Source organism: Dromiciops gliroides, chromosome 3 (assembly GCF_019393635.1).
Source record: "Dromiciops gliroides isolate mDroGli1 chromosome 3, mDroGli1.pri, whole genome shotgun sequence".
Taxonomy (NCBI): Eukaryota; Metazoa; Chordata; class Mammalia; order Microbiotheria; family Microbiotheriidae; genus Dromiciops; species Dromiciops gliroides.
Genome location: NC_057863.1, coordinates 466,780,911 through 466,802,197, shown reverse-complemented (window position 1 = coordinate 466,802,197; position 21,287 = coordinate 466,780,911). Strand labels below are relative to the sequence as shown.

The 21,287-nt window shown below is 38.1% G+C and overlaps 1 protein-coding gene across 1 annotated transcript in view; it reads left to right on the top strand.

Moving 5' to 3' along the window:
- The window catches only part of FMNL2 (formin like 2), a 384,795-nt gene that overhangs the window by 210,165 nt on the left and 153,343 nt on the right, over positions 1–21,287 (top strand). The window contains 1 exon segment of the mRNA XM_043995692.1: positions 5,942–6,025. Coding sequence (XP_043851627.1) covers positions 5,942–6,025 — 84 coding nt within the window.

Sequence of the window (21,287 nt, the reverse complement as noted above, 5' to 3'; positions counted from 1 at the left end):
GTATCCAACCACAACAATAAGACCAAAAGACTGAAGGTTGTGATTAGAATTGTGACTGTTTAATTCTTTGTCCGGAAAGAAAAGTGTCCTCACAACTTGGCAACTGAGTCATTTTACAGATGCTGAAAAGTAGCATAACACAGGAAAGACCAAAAAAAAAAAAAGAAGTAAAAAAAAAGAGATGATATAGTGTCTTGGAGTAGTCTTTAGGGTCATCATTATAATATACTGAGTCTCCAGAACCTGGAGCTAATCGGTCTTGGTATACTACGCATTATTCCAGATTTATAGAACAGCTTCACATGTGGAGATTATCCTTTTGCTTTAAACTTCTAGGGACTGCTAAATTTAGTGCCCCAAGTATAGCAAGTAATTAGCTCATCTCATACAAGAACTACTTTTTCCTATTCCTTTCTCCTCTCAAAGTATCCATATGTTTTGTTTTGACCATAACTGTCTCATTCTACCCAATACTTATGCTTGTAAGTCACTTCAAATCCTTTTAGAAGTAGGGGTATAAAGTACAAACAAATAATAGTAGACCTTCAATTATCTAAATTTCTGGATAATTTAGGAGAACATAATTATGGTAAAAGAAAAAGGATGGTAAAACAACCACCACCAAGGGGAACATGTTTCTGGAACTAAGCTTAAGGAGAAATTTACCACCTGGTTCCTTTTATAGGAGTTTTAGTAATATAGTGGACATCTTTAAATATGGTTTTTGAAAAAAGTTATAAAGTGTTATTTGAGTGTATGCTTCTTATATAAATACTCCCTAAAGGCTGAAGGCATAACATTAAATCGGTACTCAGTGAGGAATTTCTGTAGGGGGCTGGGTTGATTTGGTCATGGTATTTTCTGGTGTTCTAACTTAATTACGATTATGGCTTAAAGAATCTAGAGCAAAGGTTCCCAAACTTGTTGGTCTTAGGACCTCTTTACCCCCTTAAATTTTGAGGACCTCAAAGAGCTTTTGTTTTTGCAGGTTATAGCTATCAATATTTTCTGTATTAGAAATTAAAACTCATAAAATGCTAAATTTTTAATTCATTTTAGAATAGCAATGACTTGCATGTTAATATAAATAACATAATTTTATTTAAAATAACAGTATTTTCTGAAACAAAACAAAATTTTGTGAGAGGAGTGTTATTATTTTACATGTTTTTGTGAATCTTTTTAATGTTTGGCTTAATAGAAGACAGCTGAATTCTCATATCTAGTGCCACATGCAATCTGTTGCAATCTGTTATTTTGGTTAAAGTATATAAGATAATCTGGCCTCACACAGATATTTGGTTTGGAAAGGGAGCAGTATTTTCATAGGCAAATAATATCTTGCTATTATAATGAAAATAGTTTTCATTTTGTAGACCCCCAGAGGTCCTCAGACCAAACTCTGAAAGCCTCTAATCCAGAAGAAGAACTATGCCCATTAGATTATCTCTTTCAGTTATCAGATAAAACAACTTTTTAGCAGGTGATGGATTTCACTCTTTTAAGGGCTTTGTTTTCTAGCAGTTGCTTCCCTTTAGTGTAGATATTCTTAGTTGCTGGTTAAAATGAGAATCAAATGCTTTAGACATTAGACATGAGTAAACAATTGTCATTTGGTTGTGATATTTTAAAAGTATATTTGGTATTCTTGCCCATAGAGAGGGGCCACCTATTTCAACATGGATGCAGGCAGAGTAAAGGGGTGAGGAGGTGGCATTTTAGGTTGACTTTGTATTTTCTTACCAAAGGAGTTTTGGATCCTTTTAAATTCTGACATTGTACTTGGTTGAACACTCCAAACCCACAACATAAAAGAGAAAAATCAAGGTCATACATTTCCAACAGATCATCTGATCCACAAAGGAACCTCAGTACCATCCAAGAGGAGCATCTGATTCTAAGTACAAGGGCATCCTGTTTGGCTCATGCAGATAGTCTTGAGTTAGCTCACTATTGTGACCCAGGGTGGAGTTACTATGTACAGTTCTATTTGTTTAAATATTGAAAACATCTTCCAAGTACAACAATTTTCCTTTGGCTGTAAATGCTGCTGATCTGTTGACAGTATCGAACCAACAAGTTCAACTGCATCCTAAGACTGCTTCTCATAATAACTGACATTTGAATAGCACTAGCAAATGTATAAAGCACTTTACTGACATTTCCTTTGAACCTCACAAAATCTCTGTGAGGGATATTCCATAGGCCTGTTGAGGAAGCCAAGATCAACTTGTCTGTGGTTAAACAGCTAGTGGGAGCCAAAGGCAGAATTCACATTCACATCTTCCTGATTCCAAGTCTAACACTCTACACCCACTAGGCCATGCTGCTCCTCCTAGTCAGAGATAATATAACTGTTAATATATTAAAGGAAGAGGTTTGTCTTACTCTTTGCTGTAGCAGAGAAAAATACATGCCTTCAGTCATGATGAAAGTTGAATTAAATTGATTAGATAAAAATTAAAAGGGGTGGGGGGGGAGAAACTAGGGTATAACACTGTTTGGCACTATTTATAAATGGGGATTCCATCAATCATAAGACCTATCTTTACAAGCTTGATTTAGTATTGTTAGAAAGATCAAAGAAGCATTAATAAGTAGTCTAGGACCTATATTGTTATTCTATACTTTGGTCCAGAGATCACACATTTATAACTGAAAGGGACCTCAGAGGTTATCTAGCCTCTGCTTTCATTTCATTGATTAGGAAATTGAGGCCCAGAGAAGGCAAGTGATCTGCCCAAGCTCACACAGGTAGTTAGTGGTATAATAGGAGTTTGAACCTAGGTTTTCTTACCCAAATCCAGCATTTTTCACAAAAAGAAACAAAAAAACAAACAAAAATTTTCTTATATAAAATGTGGTAATGTTTTACATAGTTGCACATGTATGACCTATATCTGATTGCTTACTGCCTCAGGGAGAGGGAGAGGATGGAGAGAAGGAGGGATAAAATTTGGAACTTTATATAAAGATATTTATTATTTTAAAAAAAGAAATTTTTGGACAGTGTCAGTTAAATGCCACTTATGTTCTTGTCTTTTTAATTTTTCTAGGTATTTTGTTTCTTGTCAGTCTTGGATAATGGTGAATTCTTAGGGTTCCCTCTCCCCTAATAAAGGGCCCATCAAGACTACATACTTTTGTACTCTTGTATACTTTAAGGAAAACTCTCAAAAGAGGATTTAAACAGAGTAGTGTTAGTTACTTACATGTAACAAGATTAATCAAATATATGTAGTACAGGGCAGAAATATAAAATTACTTTTACAAACATTTATTAAGCAGTTTCTGTTAACAAAGTCTTATTCAAGTTCAGAGGAAGGAAAGATAAATTCTGGTTTGAGGACTAAGGGGAGGCTCAGTGAAGGAGGTGGTATTTGAACTGTCCTTTGAAGGATGAGTGGGTAGAGATAGGGTGGAAACTCAATTCCAAGTTAAAGGTTAAGAAAACTGTAGTGTGTGTTCAAGAACTAGCAGATACTTTAGTTTGGCCATATCTTAGGGTATAATAATGAAGTAGTGGATAATGAGTTTGGAAAAATAAATTGAAGCCTGCTTGTAGAAGACCTTGAATGCTTGGCTGAGCAGTTCAGATCTTATTCTGTAGATAATAGAAATTATTGAAGGCTTTTGATCAGAGGAAGAACACCATGAGGAACTCTGCATTAGGAAGATTAAACTAATAGTGATTGGTGGGGATGGGGGGCAGGGCAGGGCAGGAGGAGTGCATATTAAGGAATGTGAATGAAGGTCCAGAGGAGGAAAAATGCAGAGAGGTATGTGTAGTTAAGAGTTAAATGTCACAAAAAGAGGAGGTCCATCAATATGTTCAATGGATGGTCATTAGCACCAGTGGTTAGAGTATATAGTCTTATAAAGATGAAGATTTTATACCTTTAAGGACCACATACCCTCTTCATGTTGTCTAGAGCAGGTGGTTTTATGCTTTTTTTGTGGGGGTCATGGACCCTTTTGACAGTTTGGAATTCTCTGAACGATGACTTTAAGTGTAGAAATAAAATACACAAGATTACAGAGGAAAATTATTCCATTGAAACACAGCGAAATGGCATTTTTTGTTTTTTTTTAACCAGTTCATGTACCCTGGGATAAGAATACCTGATTTGGAGCTAGGAGTCTTAGGGACTATTGAGCTCACCCTCATTTTGCAAATGGGAAAACAAGGGAGGAAGCTTTTCCACATTTGGCCAGAAGTATAATTTGGTTATTTTGAAAATGTGAGAGGAGGGACAGCTAGGTGGCACAGTGGATAAAGCACTGGCCTTGGATTCAGGAGGACCTGAGTTCAAATCCGGCCTCAGACACTTGACAGTTACTAGCTGTGTGACCCTGGGCAAGTCACTTAACCTCAATTGCCTCACCAAAAAAAAAAAAAAAGAAAAGAAAAGAAAAGAAAATATGTGAGGGGGACTAGGCCAGGTTATGAATGAATCTGTGCATATCTGTCACTGCCATTAGAAAAAAAAATCAATCTGACAGATCTGCGGTAGAGGAATGGGAGGTGGTATCAGTGTCATTGTATAAAAGCAGTGTTTATGTGCATTTCTTTAAGTATGTAGACTAATTCCCAGTGTAAACTCTCCTGATCAATGAAGCAGAGAATAGTAGCTGTTTCTCTTGGCATTCATTCTAAGGGAAATATTTTCATTTATATTCCAAGTCACCAATGGTTTTGTGATCTCAGTGATGTGGATACTTCTGCCAAATGACATTGAGCTTATACAACTCTTATCCATGTCATTCCACAGATCTACCACATGGGTCCACCCAATATACCAAGGACTTTCCTTTTATTTTCTTGAAATTGTGTGAATTTCAGTAGAGCCTATCCATTAATTGGGCTGTCCATCAATTATCCCTTGTTCTCCCTTTATGACCAACCCATGTATTTTATTTAATACTGAAGTTTCATTTATGTGGGAGACAATACATTTAAAAATAATTTTCTTAGTATCACTTTTTTCTTATGTTCTTTTTTTAAATTTTTTTTTAAATTTTTGTTTTTTGCAATGAGGATTAAGTGACTTGCCCAGTGGTCACACAGCTAGTAAGTGTCAAGTGTCTGGGGCCAGATTTGAACTCGGGTCCTCCTGAATCTGGGCCAGTGCTTTATCCACTGTGCTACCTAGATGCTCCTCTTATGCTCCTTCTTAAATGTTACTTAATTCTTTTTATTGCTATTGTTTTTCAATATTTATTTATTTATTTAAAGTTTTGAGTTCCAAATTCTATCTGTCTCTCATTCCCTCCCTCCCTCCCTTCCCCCCTCCCCAAGGTTGCAAGCAATCAGTATAGGTTATACAGGTGCAATTATTTAGAACAAAAATGTGTATTATTATTTTTTATTTATTTTTTGCAGAGCAATGAGGGTTAAGTGACTTGCCCAGGGTCACACAGTCAAGTGTCTGAGGTTGAATTTGAACTCAGGTCCTCCTGAATCCAGGGCAGGTGCTTTATCCACTATGCCACCTAGCTGCTGCTATTGCTATTGTTTTTCAAAGGGCTCTGGGCCATTGCATTTCTTTTGGCGATTGCCTTTCTATGAAGCAGTGTCACATTCACATAAGACTGGAATTATACCATTAGCACAATAAGTGGTGACATTCTAATGACCAGTGGCAAAGCTGACCGCTTAAAAGATGGAGCTTTTCATATCCATTGTATGAAACATCTGCCTCTTTCTTCAAACCAATACTCCTCAAATGTCCTAATGTGGAATTTTGGGATTTGTCTCCATTTGAGGCCACTTGATTCTTAAATGGCTCCTTGTGGGGGAGGGTGTACTTTGGGCAAACTCAGTTGCCAGGAATTCAAAGGAAAAAAAAAATTAAACAACCGCAATCATGTTATTTTGGTTTGCACTTCTGACCTTTTAGTCTGTTGTGGTATCTGAAGCATGTTTTCCCTTTCTTTGCAGAATGCAATGAACCTACCTCCTGACAAAGCCAGATTGCTACGCCAATATGACAACGAGAAGAAATGGGAACTGATTTGTGATCAGGTAAGGAATAGCTGAATGTTTTCTTGTTGGGAAAGGAAGAAAAAGGGAAAAGTCAGATATGTCAGTGATACATACATCAAAGGAAGCACAGATTCTCTTGTGTTAAGACTTTAGTCCTTTCATTGGTCTTGACTTGTGAAAAGCTGAAAAATAACATTTCTTTTCTGACTTTGGTTTTTCCTTTATCATGGAAAAATTTCTAGACGTTTTTACTTGTTATTTCCTGGGTAACCTGAGCTAGTGGTTATGTCAGCTTTTGAGTAACCACTCTGTTATTCAGTTTCCTCATGTGTGAAATAAGAGGACTGGACAAATTACTCTCTAAGGGCCCTTACAGTTCCCGTTCTGTGAGTCTATGGTTCTATGTATCTAATAGAGTAGTTTATGCTGCATGAATAGAGTAAGTCTTTGCTACTGTTAATATTTCTCCACCTAGGACGGTTTTCTCACTGAAGAACACAAAGTAAGTTTTTGGTATGACTGGTCAGTTGTTAGATTGTTAAAAGTTTTCAGAGGGAAGCTTTCTGAAGGAAATTGTCTTACCTCATTAACCTGCAGAGGAAAGTAACACTCTATAGCTGTTTAGTTCTGTTACATGAGATATACACATAAGCCTCTCACGCTGCCAGAAAAATTCTCTGGGGAGCAAAATGATAGCCCCTAAAAGCTCCTTAGATAAATTTCCTGTGCCTTTTTTTTGAGGATTGAATGCCAAAGGGATTAAGAAATTTTAAAAAAAAAAGGGGTTGATGTTTCATGAGTGTGAATCATGCGTTTTCTGGTGCAGAGAGCCTTAAAATCCTTAAATATTTTAAATTCATATAGCTCTCTTTCTCTGTAGAGCTCAAAGAAGATTTTTTTTCTCCCTTGCATGTATGTGTGTACCTGTTTTTGAGAGAGAGAGAGAAGGGTAGAGTAGTACTTATTAAAGGGAAAGAGCATATGTATGTATGTATGTGTGTATCTGTCCCTACCTTTCAATTAGCTGGTGTTAATCATGCAAAAGTGGAATAAAAGCTCTTGTTTGTTTCTGTATTACCAATACCTAGCATAATAAATGTTTGTTCAATTAAATTTTCACAGTATATAATTCTGCAGTGATAGTGTGATGTAGTGGATAGAGAGCTGGCCTTGGAATCAGAAAAAATTACGTTGTTACCATCTCTGACATACATGCTGTATGACCTTGGGCAAGTCATTTAACTTCATGGTATGCCTGACAACTCTTTACACTGATGGAATCACAGAGTCTGTCAAAAATAAAAACATACTGGGGCAGTTAGGTGGTGCAGTGGATAGAGTACCGGCCCTAAATTCAGGAGGACCTGAGTTCAAATTCAGCCTCAGACACTTAACACTTACTAGCTGTGTGACCCTGGGCAAGTCACAACCCCAATTGCCTCACAAAAAACCAAGACAAAACAAAACCATATTTATATTTCTTCATTAAGAAACATATTTATTATATACACATTTTATTGGTGAGGATGAAGAAATAGAAAAAAAAAGTATGCATTCAGCCCTTGCCTTTGAGAGACTTTATAATTAATTATGCAACCAGCAAGCCCCTCCTGTGTGCCATGCATTGTGTTCAATGTTGAGGATGCAAAGATAAAGATGACACATTCACTTGCCTTCAGGGATCTTATACTCTGTTGGGGGAAACAACATTACACACATTTGTTATTTGTGTTTTAAAGAATAAGCATTCTTCAAGCAGCAAAATGCAAAATCATAAAAATGGTAAGGGAAGGAAGGAAAAGATAACAGTGATTGAAAGATGAAAGGTGAGGGGATTAAGGGAAAGAGTTCAGGGGAAAATGATTAATTTCAGTGAGTAAGAAAGGCCTAAATTCAAGATAATTCATTAGACACTTAGTAGCTGTATGACCCTAACCAAGTCACTTAGCCTATATATTTATCAGTTTTCTCATCTGTAAAAAGGGGGAGTAATAGCATCTGCCACTTGGATTATTATTTGGCTAAAATGAGATAGTATTTGTAAAGCACTTTACAAACCTTAAGGTGCTATATAAATGATAGCCGACGCCATCATCATCATAATACTCTGAATTATTCTTATTTCCCATCAAAGATTATTATAAGTTTTTTTTTCTTTTTCTTTCCTTTCCTTTTCTTTTTTGAACTCAGATCCTCCTGAATCCAGGGCCGGTGATCTATCCACTGTGCCATCTAGCTGCCCCTGTTACAAGTTTTTTTTTTTTTTAAGGAAAGAGACCATCTTATTCACCTTTATGGCCACCAGGGCCTAGTATGCAATATATTGAATGAAAGACATTAGTAAATGATGGCCCATGTACGAAGAGCCTGTACTGTGACTGCTACATTGGAGAAGAAAGTTTTCTCCTTTATTTCTATATTGTCTGTCGCCCACAAACAGTCAAGGAAAAGAAACTTTTCATGAATGGCTGAATTCCTCAGATTGACCCTGTGATGTGGTCAGCCTCGATGTTTACATATGAAAGTTATTGTATCTTGCATGTAATAGGTTATTTAAATGATTATTGTTGTTGCTTAGTTTTCTGTTGTGTCTGACTCCTCATGACCCCTTTTAGGGTTTTCTTGGCAAAGATACTGGATTGCTGATTTTGCAGATGAGGAAACCGAGGCAAACAGGATTAAGTGACTTATCCAGGTTCACACAGCTAGTGTCTGAGGCCAAATTTGAACTTGTCTTGCTGACTTGCTACCTAGATGCCTATTTAAATGGTTACTGGATTGAATTAATAAGGGGAAAACAGAGCTAAAAAGCAGGGAAAAAAACACACTCAGGCCTGTAAAACTTTACAGCAAATGACACATTTTCTTATCTGTTCTCTTGGGAGAAAAACTAGACCATGCATTTTTAGCTTCAATACATGCCATTTTGATGAGGAACCCTATTACCTCATATATTTGGTTTATATATACTTGGCAGATGATGAAATTAAATTCAAACCTAATTTGTAGAATGTGCATTACATGCTAGGTACACATAAACAATGTGACATTTTGTTAAAGGATATTTAATTTTCAGACAAAAACACTGTAATCTGAGAGCAGAAGTGAATCCATAGTGTACCTATATTATTTGAGTGCTTTAGAAATTGGGTAAATGAATTGCAATGAACCTGTCAAACAAAGGAAGGAAAGAAGGAAAGAAAATCAATAGATAGGGAATAGCAATGTAGACATGATACATTTTGATATGAACAGTCATGTCCTTAATTTCAAATTAATGTCTCTGATAACGAAGTTTCAGTAGAAATACTTTTTCCCCCCTTGCCCATTTGATGTATAAAATAACTCTGCTTTCCTGCTAGTTGGTGTCCTTTGAGCTCTGATAATAGCCTATCATTTAAGGATCATAGATTTCGAGTTTGGAAAGAACCATACAGAACAACTAGTCTGACCCCATCCCCTCATTTTACAGAAGCTGAACTTAATTGTGAAGCTAGGTTCTTTAACACCAAATCCTAGCCATTCTCTTAGTATACTGTGCTGCCTGCTCTCTAAGACCTTATAATTGAGTTGGAAGAAGAAAGACAGACATAAACCTTAGAAAAGGATTTTTTAGGGGGGAGGGAGGAGAGGAGTAGACATGAGATTTCATTAGTATAGATAACTTCTAAAGTGGAAATTCTAGCTATGCCGATCAGTGAATGCTCTGAAATTTCTAGTATTTTTAGTACAGTGGACTTGAGGACATTGAGAAACCGAGTGACATCCACTTACCTATGTTAGGTGCTGGACCTGAACTTCTAAGCTCTAAGGTGTTTCTGACTTAGCAGCTCTGCTGTCTCTCTACCACATAGGTAACTTGTGTAACAACGAATGGCATTAAATGTTAATATGATTGTACATATAATATAGCCATCATAGAAGACTTATTAGATAAGGTTGGACTTGAGCTTTTGGATTTGAATAGGCAAATGTTTGTGTGGGAAGGGGGAAAGGAAAAAAATACAGAAAGTACAGCAGTAGAAAGAACCCTATCTGGAAAGATTCATCAAACACATATTTTTCTGTAAGTGAAAAGGTACCCAGTTTTCACTTCAGAGAATGGCATTTAATCTATCTTGTGTCATTTTTTTTATTTTTCACTTAAAAAAAAAAACTAGAGACATTTGAATCAGGTGTTGGCAGATACCTAGCACTGTCAGTTAATGCTTCTGTTGGATTCTGAATCAGTGTAAAAGAGTAAACTATCTAATATTTCAGTGGGCTTGGCTGCTCAGATTTCTAAAGTCTTCAGTGAGTAGTTTGATGAGCATACAGTCATTTGAGTTTTCATTCTTTCCCCACACTGTGGTGTCATCTCCTGACTTGGGCAGAACACATTCAAAAAAGAATGCCTTTTCTTTCACTCTCTCGTCAGCAGCCTTGTTGGCACAAAGCATCACTTGAGCAATTTTCCTTGGTTTGGGGACTGCCGTTCCAGTCTCCTATCATCTGACAGTGATTACTGGTGCTCAGTCACAATGAAAACATATGCTGTGGGCTTCTGCTTTTGTGCTTTCATTCCCTATAATCTCTTTGTTGCAGTGGCCTGGCAGGTACTTGATGTGTTGTTTTCTTCTTTCTGTGCCTTACCTTAGTTTATATCTGTAACAATACCATAATGTAATGAACATCAGTTAGCTCATTCTGTTCTTTTCATTCAGTTTAGTTCAGCTCAATCTAAAAACATATAAGTACCTACTATTTGTAAGGTACTCTACTTGAAGCTAAAGATACAAAGATGAAAAATGACAGTCCCTGCTTGCAAGTAGTTTCCTGTCTATTTACCTTTTATTTAGGTGGAGAGGGATGCACATAGAATGTGTGTGTGGGGGGGGGGTTGTAAATAATCAGGCACAGTGCTCTAAGAAAATTTGAAAGCAGGGGCAGTTAGGTGGTGCAGTGGAAAGAGTACCGGCCTTAAAGTCAGGAGGACCCGAGTTCAAATCCTGCCTCAGACACTTATCAGTTGTGTGGCCCTGGGCAAGTCACTTAACTCCATTTGCCTCTTCCATCCAAAAAACAAGAAACAAGAAAGAAAAAACAATTGAGAGGAGAGAGATAGCTTTTATCTGGGAAGGGGAGAGGGAAGACTTCATGAGAGAAGGCCTTGAGAGAAAAAAAATTTCAAAAGGGTTAGAGGTTAGATGTGTAAGGAGAATACATTCCAGGGGTGTGTGTGTGTGTGTGTGTGTGTGTGTGTGTGTGTGTGTGTGAGAGAGAGAGAGAGAGAGAGAGAGAGACAGAGACAGAGACAGAGACAGAAACAGAGTCAGAGATAGAGATAGAGAAAGTAGGCTAGCACAAATGCGAGGAGGTAGGGTATTCAGAACTAGATCAGGCAACAGCTAGTAGTCCAGTTTGGATGGAATGTAAAGTATGTGAGAGGATCTAGAGAAATAATCCTGGAAAGACAGATTGGAATCAACCTGGAGGAGTCTTTATTTTGTCCTAGAATCAGTAGGGAATCACTGAAGGTTTTTGAGTAGGAAGTGAGCATTTTCAGGTCTGTGTTTTGGGGAGCTGAACATGTCCGTTTAAAGTAGAACCAGTCAACATAGAAATTACAATGAGGACTCTTGAATTTGAAGAGTTTAAAAACAGGAGATTTGTTCATTTTCTCTGATCCATTTCAGTTTCCTCATCTGGTGCTAAGTGCTTCTCCCAAAAAGTGATTATGTGGTAACCTAGCACCTGTGCTTGAAAGGATGGACATATGGCCCACATATCCAAGAGAAAGGTATTCAAGGATATTTATTCCTTATATTTATTTGACTGGAGATGGGAATGAGGTGCTACAGGCTGACCTACAAATCTGTCCAGATTGGGGGATCAGTGTGGCAGCTCCCCAGATTGGGATGGTGGTATGGCAGGTCTGAAGATGACTGCTTTTCTTTCCATTCTCCATCTCCACTTTGTTTTAGAGATGCATTCTTCTTTTTAGGGATTCTAGGATGGTTATTGGAGTCAAAGCAGTGGGATCTTTATATACAGTAGCTGGCTGAGAGGGATGGGGGTAAGAGTTTCTTGATTTATTCAAGATTAGCTAGCAAGGGTAATATTTGTGGAAGGATAATAGGGAAGGAAACAAGTGCCAACTATGTGCTAAGTGCTTTAGAAATATTATTTCATTTTATCATTACTAAGAGAGAGGTGCTATCATTATTCCCATTTTACAGATGAGAAAACTGAAGCAGATGACTTGCCTGATAGAGCTTAGTGGCTGAGGTAAAAATTCAGCTTAGGTCTTCCTGACTCTAGGCCCAGTGCTTTATCCACTGAGCCACCAAGGGTCTTATCTGTTATACCAAGTGCTATGGAGATATTTGGACCCACATGAATACTTTTATATGAAGTTATTATTAGGAAAATGGAAGAGGTGGAGCTTGGCAAATGTTAGGAGTAAAACCAAGAATCAATTAATACTTAAAGCATGCTTCTTGTCATTTTGATCTTGGCAAGATCAAAGAGTGACTTGCCATTTCCTTCTCTGGCTCATTTTACAGATGAGGAAACTAAGGCAGATGGGGTTAAATGTCTTGCCTTGTGTCACATAACTAGTGTTTGGAGTGTGATTTTAACTCCAAATACTATTTAGTAGCAGTGTAGTTTACTGGATAGAGTGCTGGACATGGAATCAGGAATACTTGGTTTCAAATCCTGCCTCAGATACATGACCCTAGGCAAGTGAGTTAACCTATCTGGGCCTCATTTTCCTGAATTGTAAAAGGAGGTGATTGAATTGCATGACTTAAAAGGTCCCTCTTAGCTCTGTGATCTTGTGATATATACATGAAGCTCAGGAGGAGTGCCAGAAATATGACTTTTGGTGAGAATCAAAGGTGTTTATAAATTTTCTCCTTGTAATTCTACATAGAAATGCTAACTCAAATTCTGTGGAATGTAGGGATAACCTCCTAGGGCACAAAGATTCTAATAGGAGGGAAAAGGTCTTAATAATTAATGTAGCTATTTATGAAATGTGCATTTATATTTATGTATTTCTATAGCAAGAAGTATTTCACTTACATTCCCTAGAGAGAAGATGGTACTTGCAGCTAATCAAACGTATCCTCATGCATATACTAAAAAGGGCCATAGAAACCCAAAACCCTAGATACTAGGTAATGAATCATGAGAGTCATGCATAGTGTAACAGACCCCACTACACAGTCATATTAAGGGTGGATACTAATGGATAAAGGCTAGTAGTGACTTAAGACAATATAGACATGACTGAACATTTATCTCTGGTACCATCTCCTTCCATTGACCTCTGGTACCATATCCTTATCAGATCTTCCAACAGCAGATATCCTTATATGAAGGAATGAATGTAAAGATTCTATACATTTTCAGTGGTGAAATCTAAGACATAGTTCTGAGTATGAGACTATGGGACAAGAATACGTTCTTCATCTTCATCAACAACAGCAAATTAATTTCATGTATACTAGGTATAGGACACTATGCTAGGGATTTCCAAGAATTCCATTATAATATTCTATTTGACAATGTCTCTGTCAAAGTTTTAAGAAACCTTACCAGATCTAGTAACTCCTGACATTCTAAGGCACCCCTTGGCCTAGAGATGTAACAAATCCAATCTGATAAGCATTCATGTATTGTCTGTTATGTGCAAAGCATTGTGCCAGGCACTATGGATACAAAGTTTTAAATTGTCATAGGGCCTGCCTACAAGGGGCTAATGTTCTACTAGATTCCTAACAAGAAAGAATGTCCCCACCTCTGCCTTTATTCCATGTCTCCCATTTCCTTCTACTTTTTCCCAATCCTTGATTTTTAGACTTTAGGGTTATAAAAGTTAGCTCCTCATCAAGGAAGAGTAAGGGACACACGAATCCCAGAAAAACTCCATTTATTTTAATGTTAGCATTTCTGTTATTATATCCAGGTAGCCTTTCAATGTGACATCTATATAAAAAAGAAATTCATCAGGTCAGAACTTTTAAATCTAATCATATTCTTGTCCCGTACATTTATATACATTATCTCCTTTGTATTGATCTATATTTTTATATCAAATTGTAAACTCCTAGTAGTTTGTCCAGGTCTTCTTGGGTTAATTTTGAATAATACTCTGAATCCTGAACCCCCAGTAATTTAATGTATTTAGTCAAGCAGTAAGCCTGTGTTTGTTGAACCTCTGCTGTGGGACCAGAACTATATAAAACAGATATCCTTGCCCTCCAAAAGATGACATAATTTTGCAGTGGACACAAGATTTTGAATAATGAAACAATTAGAGCCAATAAAGGGCAACATACAATCGAATGCTAAGTGGTATGGTATAAAATCTGGGTGTTGGAGTTAAGACAAGGGAGAGACCACTGAGTGTCTGAATAGACTAGGACCTGGAAGGATTTGAATGAGTAGAGAGCACTCCATGAATGGAGGTTGGTGGGCTTGGCAGTTAACATATACAAAGACATAGTAGACATTAACATAGCATTTGTGGGAGAAAAGAAGGAGATTTATATAACTGGGACCAAGGGTTCCTATCTGATTGGTAGGGCTGTCTGAGATTATGGTGAATTTCGAAATCCACCAAGAGTCTGGCCTCCACAGCATCCTTTTTCCCCCCTCTCTGACTTTTCCTCTTCCCTTCCTTCTCCTCATTTTTCTCCTCCAGACAGGTTTATTTTACCATTAGCAATTCTGAATCATACCATTCCATTTTGGAGATCAAATGATGACATAGAGAAAATACTCTGCAGTTCTTAAAGTGATACTGTTGTTCTGCAATTTTTTTTTAAAGGGTGAACCATATCTGAAATTTTTTCTGTGTGCATAATGCAATTATACTTTCTAATTAATTGGGAAAGGCAGCTTTATCTGCTTTTCAGATTGATAATGACTCTAATTTAATCCAGGAAAATTGGGGAAAGGTTTAAAAGAGTAAAGTCCAAAGTTGTTCATAATGAAGAAATTTTATTCACAGAAAACATTCCTAAGGTCAATACTTGGATCTTTGAGTAAGGGTAAAGATAATATAAAATTATAATGAGTGTAGAAGGCATAGTCAAATATTCAGACTATAGGACATCTATAGATGTTTGCATAGAGAATGCTCTGTGGTAGTTAAGATTTAGCTGATTTACCAGAATCAGGAAGTGAAGGAAAGTTTGAAGGCAAGATAGGAATTGATTTATGTATAGTTTCTTGGTGGTGATATGAGGAGAGCTCAGGCTAGCATCGCATCCATGGGGAAAGTGAAGGAACCGAGATGAAGAAATATGGATACAGAATTTGAAAACTGATCAACAAGCTGTGTGATGGAAGCAAAAGCAGAAGATAATCATAATTCTTAATCGATAAGGAAGATAATGAAATTTCCAACTATAGCAGAGATAAGAATTTAGAGTTGGCACCGAATCTTTGTTCATTCAGTTGTTAATTAGAAACATTGTGTAAAGTTCTGTGAGAGGTACAGAAGATACTTATTTCCAGGAATTTAACTCACTCTCTCTCTCTGTCTGTCTGTCTCTCAGTCTGTGTGTGTGTGTGTGTGTGTGTGTGAGAGAGAGAGAGAGAGAGAGAGAGAGAGAGAGAGAGAGAGAGAGAGAGAGAGAGAGAATGTGAATGGGACATTCCCAAGAGACTAATGCAAGGCAGTATCAATAAAAGAGACTATAAAAGGTATATGGAGATACAATTAAAATAGCAAGATAGATCCTGACTTGAAGGAGGTAATGGAAGAGACAACACATAGGGGAGTCATGGCCAGAGAAGGATGGTGGTGGTTTTTGTTTTTTGAGAATTTTTGGTTTGGTTTGGTTTTTTTGTTAAGTTGCAGGAATGGTGACTGGAGCCAAAAGGTCTATTGCTCATCCTTAACCCCTTTCTAGAAGCCTTGGTACTGTGTATTTGATTATGTTCCTCACAGAATGAAGTGGGAAAGGGGAAGGGAGAGATAGTAGCAGGGTGAATGGCAAGAACATATAGAGGAAGGATGGGTGGATTGTGAAGTTTGGTCTGTTCTGAGACACTGTAGGTATAATAGGCTTGATGAGTCTGTTGCTCTCAGTTTCTTGATTCCTAGTCCACTGTTTCTAATAGATTGCATTGCATATGGAGAGATCCCTTGTGAGTGTTATGGTGCCAACTCAGCAGTCAGAACAGCTCAGCCTGCCAGTCACTCATGCCCTCAACCTTGGTGTCATTCATAACTACCCTTTCTCACTCACCCAGCATCTCCAATCTGTTTTGCAAATCTTTTTTCTACTTTCATGACATCCCTTATATGTATCCTTTCTCTACTCATTCATCCCCATCCTGATTTAAGCCCTCATTACCTCTTGCCTAGATCATTGCAGTAACCTTCTATCTGGTGGTCTCTCCTCACTCTTAATTCATCCTTCACTGAGTGGTCAAAGGTGATTTTTCTAAAACTATAGGGCCAACCATATCATAGTCTCCCCCAGCCTCATCTCCCCCATGAATTCCAGTTATTTATTTATTTATTTTTTGCGGGGTATTGGAGGTTAAGTGACTTGCCCAGGGTCACACAGCTAGTAAGTGTCAAGTGTCTGAGGCCCGATTTGAACTCAGGTACTTCTGAATCCAGGGCTGGTGCTTTATCCACTGCGCCACCTAGCTGCCCCTGAATTCCAGTTATTTTGAGGATCAGATAGAAACACCTGTTTGGTATTTAAAACTTTTCATAATCTGGCCCCTTCCTACCTTTATTGTCTTCTTTCACCTTACTTCTTTCTATGCATTCTGTGATTCAACTACACTGGCCTTCTTGCAGTTCCTTCAGCACAATTCAGCTCTCCTCACTGGGTCTTTATACTGGCCATCCCCAGTCTGGAAGGCTCAGCCCCTTCTCACCTGTGCCTCTTTTCCTTTGAGAATCATCTCAAATCCTCCTTTCTGCCAGGGGTATTTCCTGGTCCACACAGCTGCTAGTGACTTCTCCCCTCTGAGCAACTTTGATCACCTACACTGGATATTTCTTTTTTATAATTAGTTTTATTCTTGTTGTCTCCTTCGTTAGAATATAAATTCTTGAGGACAGAGAATTTGTTTGCCTTTCTTTGTATCCCTAGTGCTCAACACCTTGCCTTTAGCAGGGCTTCTAAAACTTTTTCTACTTGTGACCCTTCTTCACCTGAGAAATATAAGTATATAAAATAGGTATATAACCTTTTACTGTTGCTAAATTTTTCATGACCCCCACATTCAGTTATGCCACTCCATATGGGTTCACAACCCACAGTTTAAGAAGCTATGGCCTAGGGGACAGCTAGGTGGTGCAATGGATAAAGCACTGGTCCTGGATTCAGGAGGACTTGAGTTCAAATCCATCTGCAGACACATGACACTAGCTGTGTGACCCTGGGCAAGTCACTTAATCCTCATTGCCCCACCAAAAAAATAAATAAAGAAGCAGCAGTAGCAGTAGCAGCTATGGCCCATAACACTAAATATAAATAAGTTCTCTGTATATGACATCCCATATGTTTTCCTTCTGCGTGCCGCCCCCCCCCCCATTTAACAGACATTTCTTTTCCATGGAGGCTGCTTCCTTCCTTCCTTCCTTCCTTCCTTCCTTCCTTCCTTCCTTCCTTCCTTCCTTCCTTCCTTCCTTCCTTCCTTCCTCCCTCCCTCCCTCCCTCCCTCCCTCTCTCTCTCTCTCTCTCTCTCTCTCTCTCTCTCTCTCTCTCTCTTTCTTTCTTTCTTTCTTTCTTTCTTTCTTTCTTTCTTTCTTTCTTTCTTTCTTTCTTTCTTTCTTTCTTTCTTTCTTTCTTTCTTTCTTTCTTTCTTTCTTTCTTTCTTTCTTTCTTTCTTTCTTTCCCAGGCAATGGGGGTTAAGTGACTTGCTCAGGGTCACACAGCTAGCAAGTGTCAAGTGTTGGAGGCCACATTTGAACTCAGGTCCTCCTGAATTCAGGGCTGGTGCTTTATCCACTGCACCACCTAGCTGCCCCCCATGGAGGCTATTTTTCCACCTCCCCCTACTCTACTGAAAGAAAAGGGGGGAAGGGGAAACCCTTGTAATAAATGTGAGTAGTAAGGCAGATGCAAATTCCCACATTAGACATGATGAAAAATATATCTCATGATGCATCTTGAGTATATTATCTCATCAGGAAGTGATAACATGCAGCATCCTTGGTCCCCTGGAATTGTGGTTGATCATTTCAATGATCAGAGTTCTTAAGTCTTCCATAGTTGTTTGTCTTTACAATGTAGTTATTGCATAGTTTATTCTCTGGGTTCTAAGAAATTCACTTCACTTTCTATCAGTTCATACAAATCTTCCTAGGTTTTTCGGAAACTACCCCATTTGTTATTTCTCAAAGCACAATAGTATTCCATTACAATCATATGCCATAATTTATTTAGCTCTTCCTTACTTGATGGGCACCTCTTTAGTTTTCAGTTGTTTGACACTACAAAGACAGTGTCTGACATTTTTGTACATAAAAGCCCTTTTCCTCTTTCTTTTCCTCTTTCGAAATGAGGTCCATATATTTTCAAAATGAAAAATATTTACTGTAAAGAGTGAGATTAGGCTCTAGATAGTTCTTCATTTTTGTTCTGCAGACATTTATTAGACATTTTAAATCCACTGTGCTAAGTTCTGGGAATAATACAACATAAATAAAGGGTAGTCCCTTCCTCAAGGACTCTATAAACCATTAAGTAAATCTGGGGGTCCAGTTTCTTGATCCACAGGCCACTGTTGTATGTGGAAAGAGCCCTTGTTGAATAAGGAGAACCTGTGAGTAAATGAGAGGCTATTCCTACAGAACCTTTACCAAGACTTCTGAGTTGTTGATTTTTTAGAATCCCATTTGCTTCTGTTCCATGGGATTCTCCAGAGCTACTTAACTAGTAGCCCGCCTGTGTTGAGAGGTAAAGCTGAAAGGTTAGTCTTTTGAGGAAAAGAGGTGGCACTGAATCAGAAGGTTTTAAGTCAAGGAACAGGACAAATTCACAAATTACTTGAGCATTTTGAGGTAGACTCTGGTAACTGAGTTCTGGAACTGGCAAATCTATTTTTTAGATTTTAAGTATCTTGAGAGTCATGTCTTATCATTAGAGGTGAATAAATGGTGAATGAATGAATGAATGGGAAAATTCTTATCTCAGAAAGCAGGTCTTTCAGGTATGAGGGGGTACCCTTTTCTATGGGGGGGGGTCCCTCACATGGCTCTCTCCTGCCCTCTAATGGCTGACTGTGACATTGCACATTAGCCAGGGTGAAGGATGTAGAGTGGTGTGATGGCTAGAGGGTGGGGGATGAGGGGTGGGGGTGGTATTTACTTCACTTCTACAGAATGATTTAGAGGAAAAAAAGAATTAAAAAGGCCCAGGATGAAGAGGTGGCTAGAAGCCATGCCCATTCAGCTTGTTTCCTTTATCAAACCCTTCAGAGATATTGGATTCCTGCCCTTCCAGTCTTGGCATTCTGCCTGGTAGGGGGAAAGGTGAGAAACCCTTCTGCCATTTGGGTGCAGCCAGAAGTCAGTCAGGGGGTTACATTGTATAAGTGTCAAGATCCTCTATAACAAAGAGTTGTTCTCTCTTTCCTTTGGGAACAAGACCAACCCATGTCCTTTTAATGAGTTAATCATTGAGACTATAATTATTAAACTCTCCATCTTGTCTGGCAATGGCAGATAACCAATCTATATTTCACTCTGAATAATTTCCATATTTATATTACAGTAACAACATCACCTTGGTTTTCTTTCATTACTTAGAGTGCTGGGTTTGTAGTCAGGAAGGCCTGAATTTGAATCCTGCCTCAGACTCTGGACAAGTCACTTAATATCTCTTGGATTTGGTTTCCCCCTGTGCAAAATGGGGATAAGAACAGTACTTATCTCCACAGGATTTTTTTTGAGAATCAAACGAATTAATTTGTGTATCGTATTTTGCAAACTGTAAAGCTCTTATACAAGTGCTAGTTTATTGTTGCTTGGTTCCAGTCACGCTGTACAGACCAGGTTGTTTTTTCATTTGTGAAACTGGGTCAGAAAACTTCAGGAAACTATGAGAGAGTCTGAAAAGCAGAAGTTAGAGCTGTCCTTGAATAAGATCTTTGGAGGATGGCAGGCAAAGTTTCCACAGTACTTATCTGCCTTCTGTCATTAAGATTTATTAAGCTTCTGCTGTGTTTAGGGCACTGTGCTTGGTTGGTGCCTTTATTTTCTTGTTGTTTGTTTTTGTTTTTTAAAATGATAAACATTTTTATTTATAGTTTTGGGTTCCAATTTTTATCCCTCATTCCCTACCTCCCCTCCCCCCTCCCCGGGGTAGCAAACAATCAGATATGGGTTATACATGTATGATTATGTAAAACATTACTATATTTGTCATTTTGTACAAGAAAACTTGATTAAAGTGGAAAAATGACAGAAAGTAAAAAATAGCATGCTTCATTCTGTTCCATCAATATCAGTTCTTTCTTTGGAGGTGGATAGTATGTTTCATCACTAGTCCCTTGGGATTGTCTTGGATCATTGTATTGTTGAGAATAGTCAAGTCATTCACAGTTCTTTTTTTTTTTTAATTCTTTTTTTTTTTTGTGGGGCAATGGGGGTTAAGTGACTTGCCCAGGGTCACACAGCTAGTAAGTGTCAAGTGTCCGAGGCCGGATTTGAACTCAGGTACTCCTCAATCCAGGGCCGGTGCTTTATCCACTGTGCTATCTAGATGCCCCCCACAGTTCTTTATCAAACAATATTGCCATCTCTGTGTTACAATGTTCTCTTGGTTCTGCTCACTTCACAATACATCATTTCATATATATCTTTTCAGGCCTCTCAGAAGTCATCTTGCTTGTCATTTTCCTATAGCACAATATATTCCATTACCCTCATATACCACAGTTTGTTTAGCCATTCCCCAATTGAAGGGCATTTCTTTGATTTGGTTGGTGTCTTTGTTGCTAAAGCTAGGACTGGCGTCTATAGTTATGGAAGAATATCCATAGCAGATAACTATAAAGAGAACTCTGTATTGTGATTTCACCGATAGATTCAGGTGAAGACCAAGACTGGTAAAGAAATGCCGACCAGCATTCTTTACATTGCTCAGGCAGAAAGATGGAACAGAGACAGTGTCTTGAGACTTCTCCTTGAGAGGGGGAGTTTATTGATTATTTGAAACAGTAGCTGAGGTCAGAGAGGGTCATTAGATCTACGAAAAGGGAAGAAAGACAAGTATGTAACTTTGTAGTCAGGTTACCATCTGGGACCTTTAGCATTTTTGCAGCCATGCTCAC